The following is a 19,333-nucleotide window of genomic DNA, read 5'->3' as shown; positions in this document are numbered from 1 at the left end:
TTCAAAGAGAGTTAGGCAGGCAAAAGTCCTGCTGGGATCCTGGTCACATCCATGCCATACATTTAAAGCGGTCATGGAGAATTCAAGGGAACTGTAGTTGTTGCTAAGAGTGCTGGCCTCACTGAGCTACCTTGAACAAACAGCAATTCCTAGGATTTTCCATGACTTTAAACTGGTATAAGAGCTCTCAGATTGTTTGGTGTGGATGTGATTTCAACCTCAATTAAATGCTTAAGGCCACACTTAACCAGGAGGAAGCAGCAATTCACGCCATGGGACTTACTTCTGAGTAGACACGCATCAGCTTATGCAGTAAATCCCATCAAATTCCATGCAATTTGTTTCTCTGACAAACCAGTGTGGGTCAAAACAAAAAAAATTCCTTCCAGTAGCACCTTAAAGACCAACTAAGTCAGTTCTTGGTATGAGCTTTCGTGTGTATGCACACTTCTTCAGATACCAGTGTGGGTGTCCTGATAAAATTTACATCTGGCCTTCTTACCTCACTGTACAACTTGTTCACATTCTGGGCTTGCTTAAGAACTAGGTTTTCTTGGGCAGAAAGAGAATGGTAGTGAGCTGCTCCTTTCATCTTTGAAAAGTCCTGCTTGTATTTTATCTAGAAAGAAAAAGGCAGGATCAAATCAAGTTATAATGGCTACTAGCTGGCCACACTTTCAGTTTCCTTTACTGCTTCTCCACGGTCAGCATGGCAATTGGTTTTGCTGCCCTGCTTTAAGGATTTGTTGCTTCCTATATGCCCTGCTCAAGTATTTATAAAGAAACAGTTATTACAAATACATCACACTCTAGATCCCCAGCTTGCTCCTTTACAAAGAAAGAAACCTTATACAGAGGACCGCCCTTGAACTTCCTACCACTTAGAAAAGTGTAACAATTTATCACTGTCCAAATAGCTATCATTATACAGTGGTACCTCAGGTTAAGTACTTAATTCGTTCCGGAGGTCAGTTCTTAACCCGAAACTGTTCTTAACCTGAGGTACCACTTTAGTTAATGGGGCCTCCCGCTTCTGCCGTGCTGCCACCACACAATTTCTGTTCTCATCCTGAAGCAAAGTTCTTAACCCGACGTACTATTTTGGGTTAGCGGAGTCTGTAACCTGAAGCGTCTGTAACCCGGGGTACCACTGTACAATGATTAATATTTGAACCAGTGTGGTGTGGTGGTTAGAGTGCTGTACTAGGGGTCAGAGGGCTCTGGGTTCTAATTCCCTGTTCAGCCATGAAACTCCTCTTGATTCAATCACTGGTTTCATTCAGACTGATTATGTGATAGGAATCGTCTCATTTCAGAAGTCAGCCAGCCAGCCCAAAACTTTTAATATTAACTGGAGTTATTATTAGAAGCTTGAACTCATGTCTGCAGATTAGCTGGGATGCCAGGACCCTAAGATAGTACTAAATAATTCAATAGTTACCCAGCGTTTAATATTACATTTCCACTCAGAGATAGACAGTGAGCAAAGCCTTGTTTAAACAGGAATGAAAATATTGACGAATAAGAAGTAAGGGTCCTAGTACTGAATGTTTGCCCTGGTAAAATTGCAATGGTGATTCATGATGACTCCATCATCTGCCTGCTTTTTGTTGCTGTTGCTATTTATGGCGTGCATACATTTTCTGAGATGCAGCCGAATCAAGGTTAATCACTCCAGTGCTAGTTCCTTGAGTAAACCAATTAGACGGGACACAAAGGTTCCCTCTCTGGAAACAGAGCGGGCCATTCTGGAAATGGAAAAGCATGTTGGGATCCAAGCAATTATCTTTTTGGAATCTGAGATTTAGACCAAATGTTAGGAAGAACTTTCTGACGGTAAGAGCTGTTCGGCAGCCGATCAGACTACTTTGGAAGGTGGTGGATTATCCTTCATAGGAGGTTTTTAAACAGAGGTTTTTTTTGGGGGGGGGGGAAATCTGCCAAGGATGTACATTGCAGGGGTGGGACTAGATGGGCCTTCCAACCCTCCAATTCAATGATTGCATGAAAACCCTGCGAGAAGAACATTTTGGTGGTGCTAAAGCAAATAAGATTATATATACAGGGGTACCTCAGGTTAAGAACTTAATTAGTTCCGGAGGTCCGTTCTTAACCTGAAACTGTTCTTAACCTGAAGACCACTTTAGCTAATGGGGCCTCTTGCTGCCGCCACGCCGCTGGAGCATGATTTCTGTTCTCATCCTGAAGCAAAGTTCTTGACCCAAGGTACTATTTCTGGGTTAGCGGAGTCTGTAACCTGAAGTGTATGTAATCTGAAGCGTATGTAACCTGAGGTACCACTGTATATGCACGTATATATGTACACATGCATACAGGATACAAATATTCAAAGCAAACATATAGCAGACAAATTTATTTAAAGACAATAGCCCATGCGCAAGGCTGCCTTTGGCATCCCAAAGAGCTTTGGTAGACATTGGTAGATTTTATACTCCCCACCCCTTTCATATAGCTGTTTTTCAAAAGTATCTTCTCTGTTTAGAAAGTGGTTTGGGGGCACTAAAATGGGGGCTGTTGGTTGAAGCCTTCTCAGTGGTGCATTTCTTTGAATCCTTCCTGATCATTATAGAAATCATGACTACTTTGCTCACTTTTGATACCTAAGCAGAAAAGGAATGTTGTGGTTACTTTGGGGGTGACCCTCTAGAGCTAATTCCAATTGAGAACAAAGTTTGATCTTTCACAACATATAAACACATACCGATACTTCTATTTTGGAGGTCCACTAAAATAGTGCACTCAGTCATAGACAGCTATATTTGACATCAGTGGATGTGGTACAAGAACACCCAGAGTCCTAAGGGGTCTCACTCCTTCCCACTAGTTGTTCAAATAATATGACACCAGAGAACCTTCTGGTTATTATAAGCAACTTCTTGCATCTGGCCCACGCTGACCCAGACCTCTTCTTTTATACTTACATCACTCGCCAGTTCATTTGCCTTCTTAGCGTTGAGATACGCTGGTGTGATCATAGCAGGAAAGCTCCCTTTCCCTCGGTGCTCTTCATATTCATCCATATAATCCTGAAGAACATCCAATAGTTATCATTTACTTATCTTTAACTTATTCATTTTGGTTCATTTCTGTCTTACCAACAGTCTTCCTAACAAGCAGGCATACCTCACAGTTTCCATATTTTATAACACAACCCACACCATACATTTAAAGCACACCTGACACACATTTTAAACATGTGGCTTCTTCCCAAGAATCCTGGGAACTGTAGTTTTTTATGGATACTGGGAAATGTACTTTTGTTAGGAGTAAACTACAGTTCCCAGAATTTGTTTTTGGGGGGAGCCATATACTTTAAATATATGATGTGGATGTGACTGATTTGTCTCTTCATCCAGTCTCCTTTTCAAGCCATCTCATTCAATTTCTAGCTTCTGAGTTTTTTGTTTTATGCCTCTCAATGTCCAGTCAGCATTCTGTGGGATACTTTGGGGGGGGGCTTCCTAAGGCTGCCCCCCAATTAATATTTTTGTTTTTTTACAAACCTTATTACTCTTCCGAGTCTACTGCTATCTAATTCTTCTGCGTGGTTGGTATGGCTATGGCTATGGCTACATAAGAGCAAGCCATCAAAGCCTTGAGATCAGTATCCTTACATAGATGTGAAGAGAGTCACATCAATATGCATGAATTAATATATATAGATGTGAATACTTTTGCATTGCTCCTTACCTGACTAAACTGATTCACATTTTCGTTTGAGGCACCAGCAGAATGACTTGCTTTTCCTTTAATCTCCTTTTCATATCTTTGATGATACTTCACCTGAGAAAGCAATGGAGGTGAAAAGGATGTGTTTATTCTGCTGATCTTACAACCTAAACAAATTGCATTTGTTTGCTTTTAAAGCCCACGGAGCTTATTTTCCATACAAATTGCTCAAAGGGGCATACAGTAGAAAGGCAAAGTGAAAGATCCATCTTTAAGAAGTGGGCAGGGGAACAATGCCAAACCATCATGTTGTATAAAAGGGTTGTGCTCACCCAACTTTTCCAAATAATGAGAAGTTTTGCCAAGGCTGATTTCTTGAGAAGGAGGTCACTGGTTTATGGCATTTTGTAGTATTCAGTTTGAGCACAGAACAAACGCTCTAACCAACAGCCAAAAGCCACTGCTCCAACTTTGGAGCACCACAGAGCGGGGAAGTAACCAGCATCTTAAGATCAGCATATTTCCTTCAAACTTCAGTCTATCCTTTGTTTCATTAAAGGTAAAGGTAAAGGTACCCCTGCCCGTACGGGCCAGTCTTGACAGACTCTGGGGTTGTGCGCCCATCTCACTCAAGAGGCCAGGGGCCAGTGCTGTCCGGAGACACTTCCGGGTCACGTGGCCAGCGTGACATCGCTGCTCTGGCGAGCCAGAGCCGCACACGGAAACGCCGTTTACCTTCCCGCTGGTAAGCGGTCCCTATTTATCTACTTGCACCCGGAGGTGCTTTCGAACTGCTAGGTTGGCAGGCGCTGGGACCGAGCAGCGGGAGCGCACCCCGCCGCAGGGATTCGAACCGCCGACCTTTCGATCGGCAAGTCCTAGGCACTGAGGCTTTAACCCACAGCGCCACCTGCGTCCCTTTTGTTTCATTAGCAGACACTTATTTTCAAAGTAAGTTTGGACAATGCAATGATGCTAAAATACAGAAGTCTCCACTCCTTAACAGTGGAGATTGACTGACCTAGCAATGTCAGGATTTTTCTCACAACAGGAAAGTGGCCATAATTTTGGAAGACCAAGTACAGATTTTTCTCCAATATGTGACAACATATAGATCACACTTTTGAAACTTACGTCACTAGCTAATTCATTGGCTCTTTTAGCTATCTGGTAAGCCGGAGTGATCATCGCAGGGAAGCTCCCTTTACCTCTGTGTTGTTCATACTCTTCTGTGTATTTTAACTGGAGAAATCAGGAGAGTTTAAATCATACAGCTATAAACAAGCAGAAAGTCTATCTACTTGGTCTGCTCTTCTGTTCTACTTACATCACTCGCAAGCTGCCCCCCAGCCTTTGCATGAATTACATCTGGAGTATCCGCAACACTGGTGAATTTGGAAACCCGGTCTTCATGCCCTCGTTTATATTCCACCTATTGTGGAGAAGCAGAGTCAAAGAACCTTTGAAAACTATGAAGAACTGCCATCTTATTTCTTGCAACCAAGCATCAAATGACAGTAAAAATAGATGATCTTTGGATTTGCTAATATAAGTGTTTCCAATATTTGGCCCTGAATTTAAATTCCTTGGTTGCAAATGCAAATGAAACGGCAGTTTCTTATTGATGAAAAGAGGCTGGAATAACAACACATTCTGGCCTTATTTGTCAAAATGTTCTGCTCCAGTTTAATTCACCCCAAGCCCATCAGTTGCCAAATATGTTTATTTCATAACATGTAAATGGCAGCAGAGGAGTAAATGCATTAAAGAGCTCAATCTAGAAGCCTATTAAAGTCTGTTAAATGACTAAACTAAATGGAAATGCTGAAATTTTTATTTGGATGAAAATGCTTTCTTGAACACAAGCCCAGCGTGCCTAATCAATAACAATCTCACATGCTTTCATTTTCAATCTCTGCTGAAGCATTATACATAATTCTTGGAATAACAACTAGAGAATTTTGCTTCGTGATCTTCAAGGTGAATCTTTTCTGGGCTTTCTGTTTCTCTCTCATCATAAATGATATGCATATTGTTAATTAAAATAGATTTCTAGATCGTTGCGGATGTTATACCTTACAAAGAATGCGGGCAGGTAGTAAAAACACCAGCCAATAAAGACTATTAAACACAGCTGAACTGAAGAGGGCAGGGTGTCATTTAGGTAGGGGAGAAGAAATACTCCTGTTTTTCAAACCCCGTGTAATCATGCCTCCAAATCGTTGATATCTCAGGTTATGAAGTATTTAAAAAGTAATCACAACATGTACTCAAATGGGTGGGTTGTATCAAACATAGCACTAAAGCCAAGTGAAAGGGAAAGCACAAGTACATTATCAAAGATTTTTGTTAAACCCATTGCACAAGACAAATCAGCTGCTGTACAAGTTTTTGCTAGCACAGTTGTTTCATTTAATTCCTTTGTTGCACAACTTTTGCCCGCTGCCGTCTACTAGTGCAAGGGCTCTTATGCTAGCAGACTGAGAACACTGGATATGGTCCACATTCTTTTTCTTTTCTTTTCGGCAATTTAATCATATATCAAATTTAGACCTTTGACTCTTGCTATGAATATTGCCTCTCTATACTACAATCTCTTTGCCCTCCCTCAAAAATACATGCCCCAGGAACTTACGTTACTGGATAGCTGAGAGGCCTTCTTGGCTATTTGATAAGCTGGAGTGATCAGAGCAGGAAAGCTGCCCTTTCCCTTCTGCTGCTCATATTCCTCAGTATATTTCAACTACAACAGAGAGAAAAAGGTGTGTTTAAACTTTGTTCGTCAAACTAATTCCTCTGAGGTAGGAGAAGAGGGGGAACCTTTCTGCCATGAATTCCCTTAAGTTCACTCATCTAAGGATGTAGGTCCATGTGGATGATCTCTCCTTGATATATTTAACTCACAAATAAAGCTGTCATAAACTGGAGGTTCGCTTACATCATTGTCCTGTTCTTGAGCTATCCTAAGCATTTCCGCATCTGGGATGGTTTCTGAGTACCATGATTTTCCTTCTTCATACGCAGCACGGTAGGCTTTCTAAAAACAGAATACATCATAAAATGAGGAACAGGCACAGTGGTAAACACTTTTGACTCCATCTCTAAAGATCAGGGGATTAAACTCTTGACAGGATGTAATCTATTAATATGTGGCTGGCTGTGACCACATTCCTTTCTTAGGTGGCTCCTGCCCCAAACCATGCAGATTCTCTTTCTAATTTTCTAAAGCTGGTGGCTACATGGGAAAAGTTCCCAGCAATTCCCTGCACTTTTGCACCCATAAGCTGCACATGAAATTCTGGCACCTTAGTTCTGAGCACAGTGAGCCTCTTTCATTTCAGTTGAACCGACATTCCAGTTAATTTTATTTCATCCCATCTAGAAAGGACAAGATCCTAATCCTATGTGCCTGGTGTGTTTGCCCATAATTGCAACATACTATAATTACAAGGCAGTATAATCTATACTTTTCTGAAAGTGAGTAGGCACAGCTTGAAGAACTCCACTGCCAGTGCTATATATATATTTTTTTTTGGGGGGGGGGAGATCAGGAACCTCTCAAGGCAGCCCTTTCCCCATCACCCCCTTTCCTCTAAACCTCTTGAAATTATGAGTGATCTGAAGGAAGGTTACGCAAAGGGAAGGCCCCAGGCAAGAGGAGGAAAAAGCATTTTCCTCTAACCACATCCAAATCTCTTGAGCTGTTACAGATATAATATGAGGAAGAGGGGAGGAAGTAGTGGGGTTCTGGAAGTAGTGGTACTATGAAACACAGACTGCAACTAGCACAACTTTTTGCTGACCTAGGGCTTTCCTCCCCCTCCTCCTTAATTGTTTTCTTTCTTCCTTTTTAAACAGAATTGCAAATATCTAGTTAATTAACAATGAAAACCATATGGGATTTTTAAAAAAAGCAAGTAAATTGCATAATACATCATCCTAAGTATTTGCATGAAGGCATCATAAATCTTCAGATCAAGCTACCAGTATCTTAGCCAAAGACATGTACGGCCTGATCTATGAAGCATTCTCCTGGCACCGTTTTCACAGAACCAGATGAGGCTTACACCCAAAGAGTGTTTTGGATCCAGGTCATAGCATTCCAATGGCAATAGTAAGAATAATTGGAGACATATTTTGAAAATGGCTTCCAAACCAAATGAAAACATAAAGGGGTCATTTGTATTACGGTAATACAGAATGTTAAGGGCATAAAATTACAGTTTTGTAAATGGCGCAACCTAGGAGCCTGGAGGATAGCAGAGCATCTGCTGAATGTTCACTAGCAAGTAAGTTATCGATACGGATCTCCTACCTGACTGCTTAGCTGCTGCATCTTCCTCGCAGCCTCCATGTCTCCGGATTTCACATTCCAGTGAAAAACAGATTTGAACTTCTCACCCTCTTCTCGGTACTTAATCTGCATAGACAGACCCAAAATGTTGTTTTGAAACCTATTTCAGAGGATTATATGCCAGCCTTCATATCCAATATTAAAGAAAGATAGGCTTCCTCTTCAGTCTGTTCCCTATACAGTGGTACCTCGGGTTAAGTACTTAATTCGTTCCGGAGGTCTGTTCTTTACCTGAAACTGTTCTTAACCTGAAGCACCACTTTAGCTAACGGGGCCTCCTGCTGCCGCCGCACCACCGAAGCAGGATTTCTGTTCTCATCCTGAAGCAAAGTTCTTAGACCGAGGTACTATTTCTGGGTTAGCAGAGTCTGTAACCTGAAGCGTATTTAACCTGAAGGGTATGTAACTTGAGGTACCACTGTATATTCTGAATTTCAAAAGGAAAATTCTGTCGCAGAAATTCATTTTTGAATACCCAGCCTCAGAATTTTGTTTTTTGGTGTAATTTTCTCCACTTCTGCCTGAACTACCAAAATGAATGGGTTAGAGCTGAAGTCACTTGAAACAGCAAAAAGACAAGGCAGCAAGTATTGGGGGGGGGGGGGAGATTCTGAAATAAGACATGGTGTGCTTGAAGGGATACAAATGGCGATACTACCAAATAAAAAAGACAATCCCATTATTTTAGTATGCAAACATTTGTATAAAAAATATAAAATAGAAAATAATGTCTTTTGATCCCAGTACAGGAAACTGGGCATGTATTGGCTTCTCTTGGTACCTTCGTCAGTTTCCCAATATGAATTTACTGTGTACAAAATATTAACATGAAAATTGAGTCTTATAAACCACTTTATGAACCTCAAACTTCCTTTTGTGATTGAAAGGAGCAGGGTGTTTCTTAAGTGACAAAAGAAAAGGAAAGTGATCTAGCACTCACACACACATATATTGAAGTAACTGGATCTCTTATCACAGCCATCAAACAGAAATAGAAATTGTTGTTAATCTCAAACACATTCCAGAGCAAATCTGTCATGCACAGTTTAGAAGGAAATGTATTTGCTGCTGTTGTTATAGGTTTAGTGAGAGATATTGCAAATCCTGCATGTGTGTTTTAAATATGTAAGAATTTTTCAAGAATTATCTTGGAAAAGAACAATATAGAATGAAGATGTTAAAGTTGTGACAACAATATTCCCGATACTTCAGAGGAAACAAAAGCATGTGTGTTTGTCATATCCTTATCCTATTCTTATCATACATTCAGACTGCAATCCTGTGTACACTTACCTGGAACTAAATCCAAATGAATGCAGAGGGATTTAATTCTGAGTAAGCATGCATAAAATTGTTCTAGGCATCAGCTCTTTCTACTGTGAAAACTGGGGCAAGATATAAAATTTTAAATCTAGAAATTTGGAAGAGCTGTAACTCGGAAGGCAGTTTTTAAAAATATATATATATATGAAAGCACAGAAGGATTTCAGATTTCCTACAGCTAGCAGCCCCCTGACATTTCACCAAGTTTACCCAATGCAACCATGTAAAACTCACTCGACTTTACAATTTTGTTAAAAACTCAGATCCAAGTGCCAGGTTCATCAGAGGTTTGAAAAGTCTTTTTGTGTGTGTGTTTAGCAAACCTAGGTTCAGATTCTAATGAATCTGCAGACACTTTTTGATTTGGTGTCAAAGACTTGACAGTTTCAGCAGAGTTTTCCTTTGAGTTTCCTGGTTCATTTGAAATGAAATTTCAAAGGATGACATGGGACCGTGAAACAAAGCAGCAGAAACCGTGCACACGAACTCTTCTAACTGACTGAACCCGGCATACTTTCCACACCTTAGATCAGCATCCCTAGCAATCTTTTGGTGAGGAAGAACGTAGATTTTCAATGGCTGAAGGAACCACTAAGATGTTCTGCAGTTCTTATTTAAGTAGGGCTCTTTCAGATACGCACTTTGTGAGTATAACCAGGTCTTTAAAATGTACAGATCTTAAAACTTGGAGTTTTCGCATTGCGTCACAAACATAATCATTCAGTTCTGCAGTTCCTTACACTTGAAGGGTCTTGGGTGGACAAAGCGTGCGTCAATGTGCAAAATACGATCCCTAGTTGCTACAATGTTGTGGGGCAACTTTGAATGTACAGCCTCACTGCGTGCGTGGGATTGTCATTAGCACTGAAATGCTAACACTTGGTTATGCAACTGCTTTGTACATACATTGCAACAGCAGTGGTACGATTTGAATTGGAATAGACTCCCTTGGAAGGTGGTGGAGTCTCTTTCATTAGAAGTTTTTAAGCAGAGGTTGAATGGCCATCTGTCATGGATGCGCTAGTTGAGATTCCTGCATTGAAGGGGCTGGACTAGATGGCCCTACCAACTCTACAATTATATGACTGGTACACTGGTTTGACAGCCACGGACAGGAAGTCCCTACAGAGGCTGGTGAATACAGCACATGACATCATGGGCTGTCCTCAGAGTTCGCTAGATGACATCGCAGGAGACCGCTACCTCAGGAGAGCAAGGAAAATTCTCAGGGACGACTCACACCCTGGCCAGCACCTCTTTAATCTCCTACCTTCAGGCAGGAGATACAGAAGTATAGTCAGCCGCACCAACAAGTTAAAGAACAGTTTTTATCCGTGGGGTGTTGGGCTGCTGAATTGAAAAAAATAGTGGTGCAATTGACTTCCGACAAGCATACAGAGCGCGAACAAGACTGAGTGGGGGGGGGGCTTGTTTAATTTCACTGCACACAGGTGGTGTAGTGACAATAAAGGTTTATTATTATTATTATTATTATTATTATTATTATTATTATTAATCAGGCTGCTAATATATTTTCCCCCTTCTGCCTTTACAATGTAAGTCCACAAGACAACCCTGTGCAGTCCAGTAGAAGCCCATTCCTTCAACTCTAACCTGGTGTTTGAATTGATGCAGAATTCATACCATTGTGTCAAGGTCAAGCTTGAGAGCAGCCACAGTTTGCCCTTGTGTGGCTTCTACATGGGGTTTAGCTAATTGAGATTTGGCTAACACAGGTTCTATCTTCTGTTACAACCTTCAGAAGGAAATAGGATGATCCAAGAAAGGGGCCCACATTGTAAACAACTTCATTGACAATGAAATACCCTCCAATTCATTCTGAAAGGGCAGCATTTGATAGTTAGATTCATTTTTGATGACCAGATATCTGATTGGCTCGGATCACCCATATGATGACTATAGCAACCATCACTCTCACTTTAAAGCTAGCATTTGTGCTTAATAGTGCGCATACAGTAACCAGTTCATGTGACTACACAGCACTATGATGTGATCAGATACAGTAAGTGATTGCTGACTGGCTGAGATCGCTTTAGAAGAAATGAAACTGGGAAAAGAGATGCCACCAAAGCAGCAGCAGAGGTGGGGAACTGCATACAGATATGAAAAAAGGAGGATGAAGGGTTTGGTACATCTATCATCACCCTAAAAAGAATATGGGTAGCTATGCTGATATGACTGACAAATATTAAACACATTAATTCCTAAGGTATCTTACCTCGCTTACTGCTTCAGTCTGTTTTTTCACATTTATATTTACTGGTGTCTCAAAAACACTTGTGAATGTGTTGTTTTTTGGATTATGTCTGTAAAAGAAAGCAGATACAATTTGGAAAGAAATAATCAATGTCCCTCAAAAAACCAAATACTTATATGTATGTACATATGTTAAAACACAGAACTCATTGCTAAAATACAACTAGCTTCTCACATACAAAGTTTCATTTTGAATAGTTATCAACATCTTAATTTAAAGTTTCATTCTATCAATGTTGCTTTTCTATTAACAAAAGGAAATTGCAGAATAAAAAGCCCAAAAAACAGAAGCCACTTCTTCATTTCAGAACATTTGAGAAAAACTGAACATATTGACTTGCAAGTTGAAAGCACTGTATTTTACTTATCTTTCAGCTCTAACAACCACACTTATATTAAATTATTATCATATGTAACAAAGGTCAAAATGCAGTAACCAGGTTATGAATATTTGATCTTACAAATAAAAAAATAAAGAGGGCATAAAATGATCCAAGTTTAAGGAGAATTTCTTTTTCTTTTTTTCTATTACACCACATGGTCATTTTCATAATCAGTGCTGCACATTATAAAGATTTTGACTAAGGAACCTTGGGGTCAATTAGTCTTCAATAAAGTTGCTACATAAAATTAGCCCCCCCTTTTAAAAAAAAGTATTTACAACTATCTTGTGGACTGTCCATTGATCCCAGATGCCTGCCACCAGATAAACTGAGCATCATTGTGCCAACTCTGATTTCATAATATAATGGCTGTGTGAGTGCTCCATCACATGCTGAAAGCTTCTTGCAATTCACAATGAGATTTTATTGCACACTGACAGGCAAGCCTGATAAACTGTTTTTCATTACTACCTGGTGCCATGTAATGTATACAGTGCATATCAGGAAGCCGAACAATTTTTTTATTTATATCTCTCAAACAAGAGCAGAATGGAGACTGCTGATATCACCCATATATAGCTATTGTATGTCCAATGCCACCTAGTGACTAAATTATATAACAACACTATCCATCAACCGCCAAGATACGCTGAAGCCAATACAGTGGTACCTCTGGATGCGAACGGGATCCGTTCCAGAGCCCTGTTCACATCCCGAAGCGAACGCAACCCACGTCTGCGCATGTGTGTGACGTCATTTTGAGCGTCTGCACACGCGCGAACGGCGAAACCCGGAAGTAACACGTTCCGTTACTTCCAAGTCGCTGTGGAGCACAACTTGAAAATGCTCAACCCGAAGCTACTTTAACCTGAGGTATGACTGTATATGTCACTGCACACAGGCTACACTTTTACAACATAAGGATTATTCCACATTTCTTACAGTAACGTAATAACTGCAAATGACTACCAATGTTTAAATGTGCATTTAATCATCCCAGAGACACTGTTGTGTGTTGACTAGATCATAGTTGTTTTTTACTACATCCCGCTCCAGCTATGGGACTCAAAACATGGCTTTAAACATGGTTATTTTTTCTCCTTTGGATTTAAAAAATTGTGTAGCATTCATTGGGAGGATCTGATTAATTTTGGAACTGTTACTACTTAACTTACCATGGGGGGGGAGGGGGGGAAACACAGATACAGTTCAGGTACTGGAATATTTCCCCTCCACTGAGCACATAGCAACTTCAAGATGGGGGTAATTTTATTGGGTATATGACATGGTGGAAAGGGGCTGACATGGAGAAAGAGATATAGATATCTAGCAATGAGAGATACTCTTAACCATTAACTCAACAGATAGGCCACATCACATCTAGTTGGGCTCTTAACCTAAGCAATCACTACACTGAGTTCCTTGGATTTTAAAATAATATAATAATCTGTACCAAAGTATGCTTTTACACCAGTTAAATTTACTCAGCTCTGATCCATTAAAGTTTTTCTCACAATATGTTAAGGTGCCATAATCCTGTTTTCAGGACTTTTCTTTTCTTTTTGGTTGTTCACTATGTTAAAGTAATATGACTACACCTCAGGAGTTTCCTACAGTTTTTCAGAGTAAAAACACTGAGAATAAAGCAAACTAATCTATGGGGTGGACTGATAATCTAAAAATGACTTCCATAGTATCAGAATTCGATCCAGACTGAACCTGTTGATGGATAATATAGGCATAATGTTGCCTTGCTATATATCTGGAGAAAAACTTACGCTTGACAGTAAGGCATTTTCTGGTGGCTAACAAAGTTATTCACGGTAAGCATCATCTTGCAGACCTCGCAGTGAAAGCAGGCTTTGTGCCATGTCTAGAAATAGCAAGGATAAAAATACAGTGAAAGTTGCTTGTGTTTCAGATTTTATTAGTCTGCTTTAAAAACGTATAACTGATTATTCTTGGCAGTCTAATAAACAACTCTTCTCACAGTCTGAAAAAGCATATGCCAAAGATCAATTTCCCGCGTGTAACCTTTAAAAGATGTAAAATGTTTCGCCAAATTACACCCTTGGCAAAGTTCAGTTCTGACATCCAATTTACCCGACATGAATTAAGATTATGAAAGCATAGAATATTTTCTACCAAGTTAAATTAAAGGAGATGCAGGTTGTCTATCTGAAAGCATATTAGTGGGTAATATGTAAGATATATTTTTTTCCATAATGGTGAAGAATAACAGCATCTACTGACCTGATCAATACAGCTAATCTTCTCTGCAGGATAAACCCCGTAGCCACATCTGGCACAAGGCTGAATATTCATCCTGAAATTATCGAAGGAAATAGAAAAGACTGTATCAAAATTTCAAAGGAAATTATAACTTTAAAATGCCTTGTTTCCTATAAGTCACACTCCGGTCTTGTCACACCAATCCACAGTCCAAAGCTTCTGCTTGTCTACTGCTGAGCTTGTGCTTCGAACTCAGCTGTTGTCTGGTTTTTAAAGCTGCCAGTTACTAAGAGGGGCTATTTTGGCAACTGTGTAAGAGTTCATGGAAGGGAAAGAGACGGGAGAATTCAGCAACACCTTTCTCTAAATAGAAGAGTGAACTCACAGTGAAGCATCATGGTCATATGAGCAAGAACATCTAATTGTTAATATTTAAGCTATGGGGTTTAACGTTGAGTTGCCAGAACCTCAGGATGGACTTCTAAATATATGTCGCTTCATCTTTAGATTATTACCTATTCGCAGTGTCATTATTACAGAAAGAAGAGCAGGGCAAGGCAGCTTCCCAAGAGAGTTCTGTACACAACTTGATTCAGTTTCCAGCACTGACAGGAAATGGAATACAGTGCCCACAATATACCCCACATCAAGATTGTTCCTCAGAATATACGCTATCTGGCCACAAAATGCTATGGTCAGTCAGCCTTAACAGACCTTGCCCAACTGAAAAAGGCTTGTTTAACAGCATATATTTCTCTAGATGAAGTACCGTATATACTTTTATCATAGCTGTCAACTTTCAGATTTGAAAATAAGGGATCAGCAGATTCAAAAATAAGGGATCAGGAGCCTCACCTGTCCCGGGGACAGTCTACGGGATATCTAACAATGTGGGATAGCAGTGGGAAGCAGCAGAAACGGCGCTGGAATAAGGGAATTTCCCACAAAAAAGGGAAGGTTGACAGCTATAACTTTTATTCCATATGCGCAGAATGCCATACGTTTTGAGTTAAAATCTGCGTTGTAGTGATTGGGACAAATTTGTCCTGGAAGAGTTGGCAGGGATTCTCCTCAGTATCCCCACATCCATCATTCTAGACCAGGGTTCACCAAACTTTGTTCTGTGAATCTTCAGTCAGCTGGTCTGTAGTGTGTCTGTGGCTTTGTGGTTGAAGACAGAAGATGGCATATCCATTGTACTGTAATTTACCGTATTTTTCCGTGTATAAGAGGATGTTTTTTGCTATAAAAAATAGGCAAATTTGGGTGATGTCTTATACACGGATAGTGACTGCAGAGGGGGGCATGCAATTAATGGCAGCAGCAAGCAGGAGAATGGCAGCGGCGATTGGGCGGGTGATTGGTGGCTGCGGCAAGGCTTGCTGGCGATTGGCTGTGGTTATTGGGCAGGCAACTAGTGGCTGTGGTGAGGTGGACAGGCAATTGGCGGCTGAGGCAAGTGGGTGGGTGGGCCGTTGGTGGCAGCGAGCGAGCAGACAATTGGAGGCTGTGGCGAGGTGTGCGATCGGCACTGGCTGTGGCAAGCAATCAGCAATGGTGGGCAGGTGAGCAATTGGCAAAAGTGACCTCCCCCACCCCACCCTAAAAGCTAAACAATTTCTTAATTTCAGGTTAAAAAAATAGGGGTCATCTTATACATGGGGGCATCTTATACACGGAAAAATACAGTGATATTTTAATATTTTGATAGTATTGTATTGCATCTTATTTCTTATAATGTACTTTATTGTATTACAATTGGAATTCTATGGACATGGCCTGGGGAGAGGGCGGGTGGCACAAGAGTCCTGAGGAACTGATAGAGATCCCTGGAGGGTCACATTCTGCCTGAGGTTCTCCATCCCTGTATTGTATTGTATTGTATTGTATTGTATTGTATTGTATTGTATTGTATTGTATTGTATTTTAAAAACCTACCTATAGGACTTGAGCCAGACATCCTGGAGAGTGAAGTCAAATGGGCCTTAGAAAGCACTGCTAATAACAAGGCCAGTGGAAGTGATGATATTCCAGCTGAACTATTTAAAATTTTAAAAGATGATGCTGTTAAGGTGCTACACTTAATATGCCAGCAAATTTGGAAAACTCAGCAGTGGCCAGAGGATTGGAGAAGATCAGTCTACATCCCAATCCCAAAGAAGGGCAGTGCCAAAGAATGCTCCAACTACCGCACAATTGCACTCATTTCACACGCTAGCAAGGTTATGCTTAAAATTCTACAAGGCAGGCTTAAGCAGTATGTGGACCGAGAACTCCCAAAAGTGCAAACTGGATTTCGAAGGGGTAGAGGAACCAGAGACCAAATTGCAAACATGCGCTGGATTATAGAGAAAGCTAGAGAGTTCCAGAAAGACATCTACTTCTGCTTCATTGACTATGTCTCCTGAGAAATCTCTATGTGGGACAAGAAGCTACAGTTAGAACTGGATATGGAACAACTGATTGGTTCAAAATTGGGAAAGGAGTACGGCAAGGCTGTATATTGTCTCCCTCCTTATTTAACTTATATACAGAATTTATCATGCGAAAGGCTGGGCTGGATGAATCCCAAGCCGGAATTAAGATTGCCAGAAGAAATATCAACAACCTCAGATATGCAGATGACGCAACCTTGATGGCAGAAAGTGAGGAGGAATTAAAGAACCTTTTAATGAGGGTGAAAGAGGAGAGCGCAAAATATGGTCTGAAGCTCAACATCAAAAAAACGAAGATCATGGCCACTGGCCCCATCACCTCCTGGCAAATAGAAGGGGAAGAAATGGAGGCAGTGAGAGATTTTACTTTCTTGGGCTCCATGATCACTGCAGATGGTGACAGCAGTCATGAAATTAAAAGACGCCTGCTCCTTGGGAGAAAGGCGATGGCAAACCTAGGCAGCGTCTTAAAAAACAGAGACATCACCTTGCCAACAAAGGTCCGTATAGTTAAAGCCATGGTTTTCCTAGTAGTGGTGTATGGAAGTGAGAGCTGGACCATAAAGTAGGCTGATCGCCGAAGAATTGATGCCTTTGAATTATGGTGCTGGAGGAGACTCTTGAGAGTCCCATGGACAGCAAGAAGATCAAACGCATCCATTCTTAAGGAAACCAGCCCTGAGTGCTCACTTGAAGGACAGATCATGAAGCTGAGGCTCCAATACTTTGGCCACCTCATGAGAAGAGAAGACTCCCTGGAAAAGACCCTAATGTTGGGAAAGATTGAGGGCACAAGAAGAGGGGGACGACAGAGGATGAGATGGTTGGACAGTGTTCTCGAAGCTACAAACATGAGTCTGACCAAACTGCGGGAGGCAGTGGAAGACAGAAGTGCCTGGCATGCTCTGGTCCATGGGGTCATGAAGAGTCGGACACGACTGAACAACTAAACAACAACATATTTATAGCCCTATATATTTATAGTCCTATACATACATACATATATATATATGTAATTAAGGAAAGTAATTAAGGAACAAAAGAAGAAAAGGCACACTAGCCTGGGAACTTCCTCTCTGCCCAGAACATTGGAGGCTAGACACCACACCCCCTCTACAGTATTTATAGGAACTCAAACATTGAGATCCCGCTCTGTTCCAGTAACAAGAAGCCGAAAGCACCAGCCTGAAGATGACGAGTGAGACCTCGTCGAAACGTCGCCTAGACACCCCAACTTTTACACGGGAAGACACCCGAGGACACCAAAACCTGCATATATATATATATATATATAAAAATAAGCAGGACTTTACAGCAAAACATAGGGACCTGTCTTACCAGAATCAGACTCTTCCAGTTCAATAGTGTTTGCGGCTAGCCTGGATTTCTGAGAAACCCCTGCTGAAATACATCAGGAATGAGCATTTGAGATTTTTCTTGGGCTGAAAATAATGAGACACAATAGGAACTTAGGAATCTGCCTTAGACTGAGTCACACCATTAGTTCATCTAGCTCAGTATCGTCTACACTGACTGACAGCCGCTCTTTGGAATTTCAGACAGGGAACATTCCAAGTCCTACCTAGAAGATGCTCAGGACTGAACCTGGGACCTTCTGCATGCAAAGCAGATTCTGTATCACTGACCTGCAACCCTTCAAAAGACCAGAGACCCACTTAGAAGATTGAATAGGAGGATAGCTCAGTCAGCCTAGCTAGGAACCCCTAGTGCATACACACTCCAATCTCCACTAAGCAGCTGCAGGAGATTCCAGGAGCTTCAGGCACTTACCCAGAGCTGTGTTTCCATTGGGAAGATCCAAAGCAGTGGAGACTACTGTCTTTATTCATTGACACCTGGAAGTCTTCACTGGAGGTGGTGCAGAACATTATGCCCCTGGAGTGTCTCTCATCGCCCGTCATTGCTTCAGCACGGGACCAAAGCAGCAGTCGGTCATGGCTCCGGGTGCCTCAGTGCAGCCTCCTTCAGCCAGACCCAAGATGGTTCTCCCTTTATTTCCCTTCATCTTCCAGAACAACTTTCTCCCAAAACCAGAGCCTCCTGTAAATTGACACTTCCCCCCCTCCCCCAGGCAAAGCCTGCTCCCTCCGTTTTCCTACTAATGGAAGCTGAACTTCTACACCTTTCTCCAGACCCAAGGACCCATCTTTAATGTGATAATGACCAGCAATCAGCTTATCCCCAGCTGGCAATGGTCTTGTGATCCTAAACTTTAATGCAACAGCGCTTGGCATAGTTTTAACCACTTTGCTTAACTGGTGAGTTGATGAGTTTGTCCATATTCTAACCATAGCTGTCAACTTTTCCCTTTTCTTGCGAGGATCCTATTCGGAATAAGGGAATTTCCCTTAAAAAGGGGGAAACGTTGGCAGCTATGATTCTAACCCTTTACAGTGGTACCTCAGGTTACATACGCTTCAGGTTACATACGCTTCAGGTTATAGACTCTGCTAACCCAGAAACAGTGCTTCAGGTTAAGAACTTTGCTTCAGGAAGAGAACAGAAATTGCGTGGTAGCAGCATGGCAGAAGCGGGAGGCCCCATTAGCTAAAGTGGTACCTCAGGTTAAGAACAGTTTCGGGTTAAGTACAGACCTCCGGAACGAATTAAGTACTTAA

General features: G+C 41.2%; 1 protein-coding gene across 1 annotated transcript in view; it reads right to left on the bottom strand.

Moving 5' to 3' along the window:
- NRAP (nebulin related anchoring protein) overlaps window positions 1-14,598 on the bottom strand; it is a 58,834-nt gene extending 44,236 nt beyond the window's left edge. The window contains exons 1-11 of the mRNA XM_083741177.1: window positions 14,281-14,598; window positions 13,806-13,900; window positions 11,607-11,694; window positions 8,006-8,110; window positions 6,629-6,727; window positions 6,326-6,433; window positions 5,018-5,122; window positions 4,825-4,932; window positions 3,712-3,804; window positions 2,943-3,047; window positions 503-619 (exon numbers count right to left, since the gene is read on the bottom strand). Of these exons, the coding sequence (XP_083597303.1) occupies window positions 503-619; window positions 2,943-3,047; window positions 3,712-3,804; window positions 4,825-4,932; window positions 5,018-5,122; window positions 6,326-6,433; window positions 6,629-6,727; window positions 8,006-8,110; window positions 11,607-11,694; window positions 13,806-13,900; window positions 14,281-14,352 (1,095 nt within the window). The 5' untranslated portion in view covers window positions 14,353-14,598. The remainder of the gene's footprint in view (window positions 1-502; window positions 620-2,942; window positions 3,048-3,711; window positions 3,805-4,824; window positions 4,933-5,017; window positions 5,123-6,325; window positions 6,434-6,628; window positions 6,728-8,005; window positions 8,111-11,606; window positions 11,695-13,805; window positions 13,901-14,280) is intronic.
- Between the last annotated feature and the right edge of the window lie 4,735 nt (window positions 14,599-19,333).

This window comes from Podarcis gaigeae (genome assembly GCF_964106915.1).
Source record: "Podarcis gaigeae genome assembly, chromosome: 5".
Taxonomy (NCBI): Eukaryota; Metazoa; Chordata; class Lepidosauria; order Squamata; family Lacertidae; genus Podarcis; species Podarcis gaigeae.
Note: the sequence above shows the minus strand (reverse complement) of the source record. Positions and strands in the feature narration are given on the sequence as shown.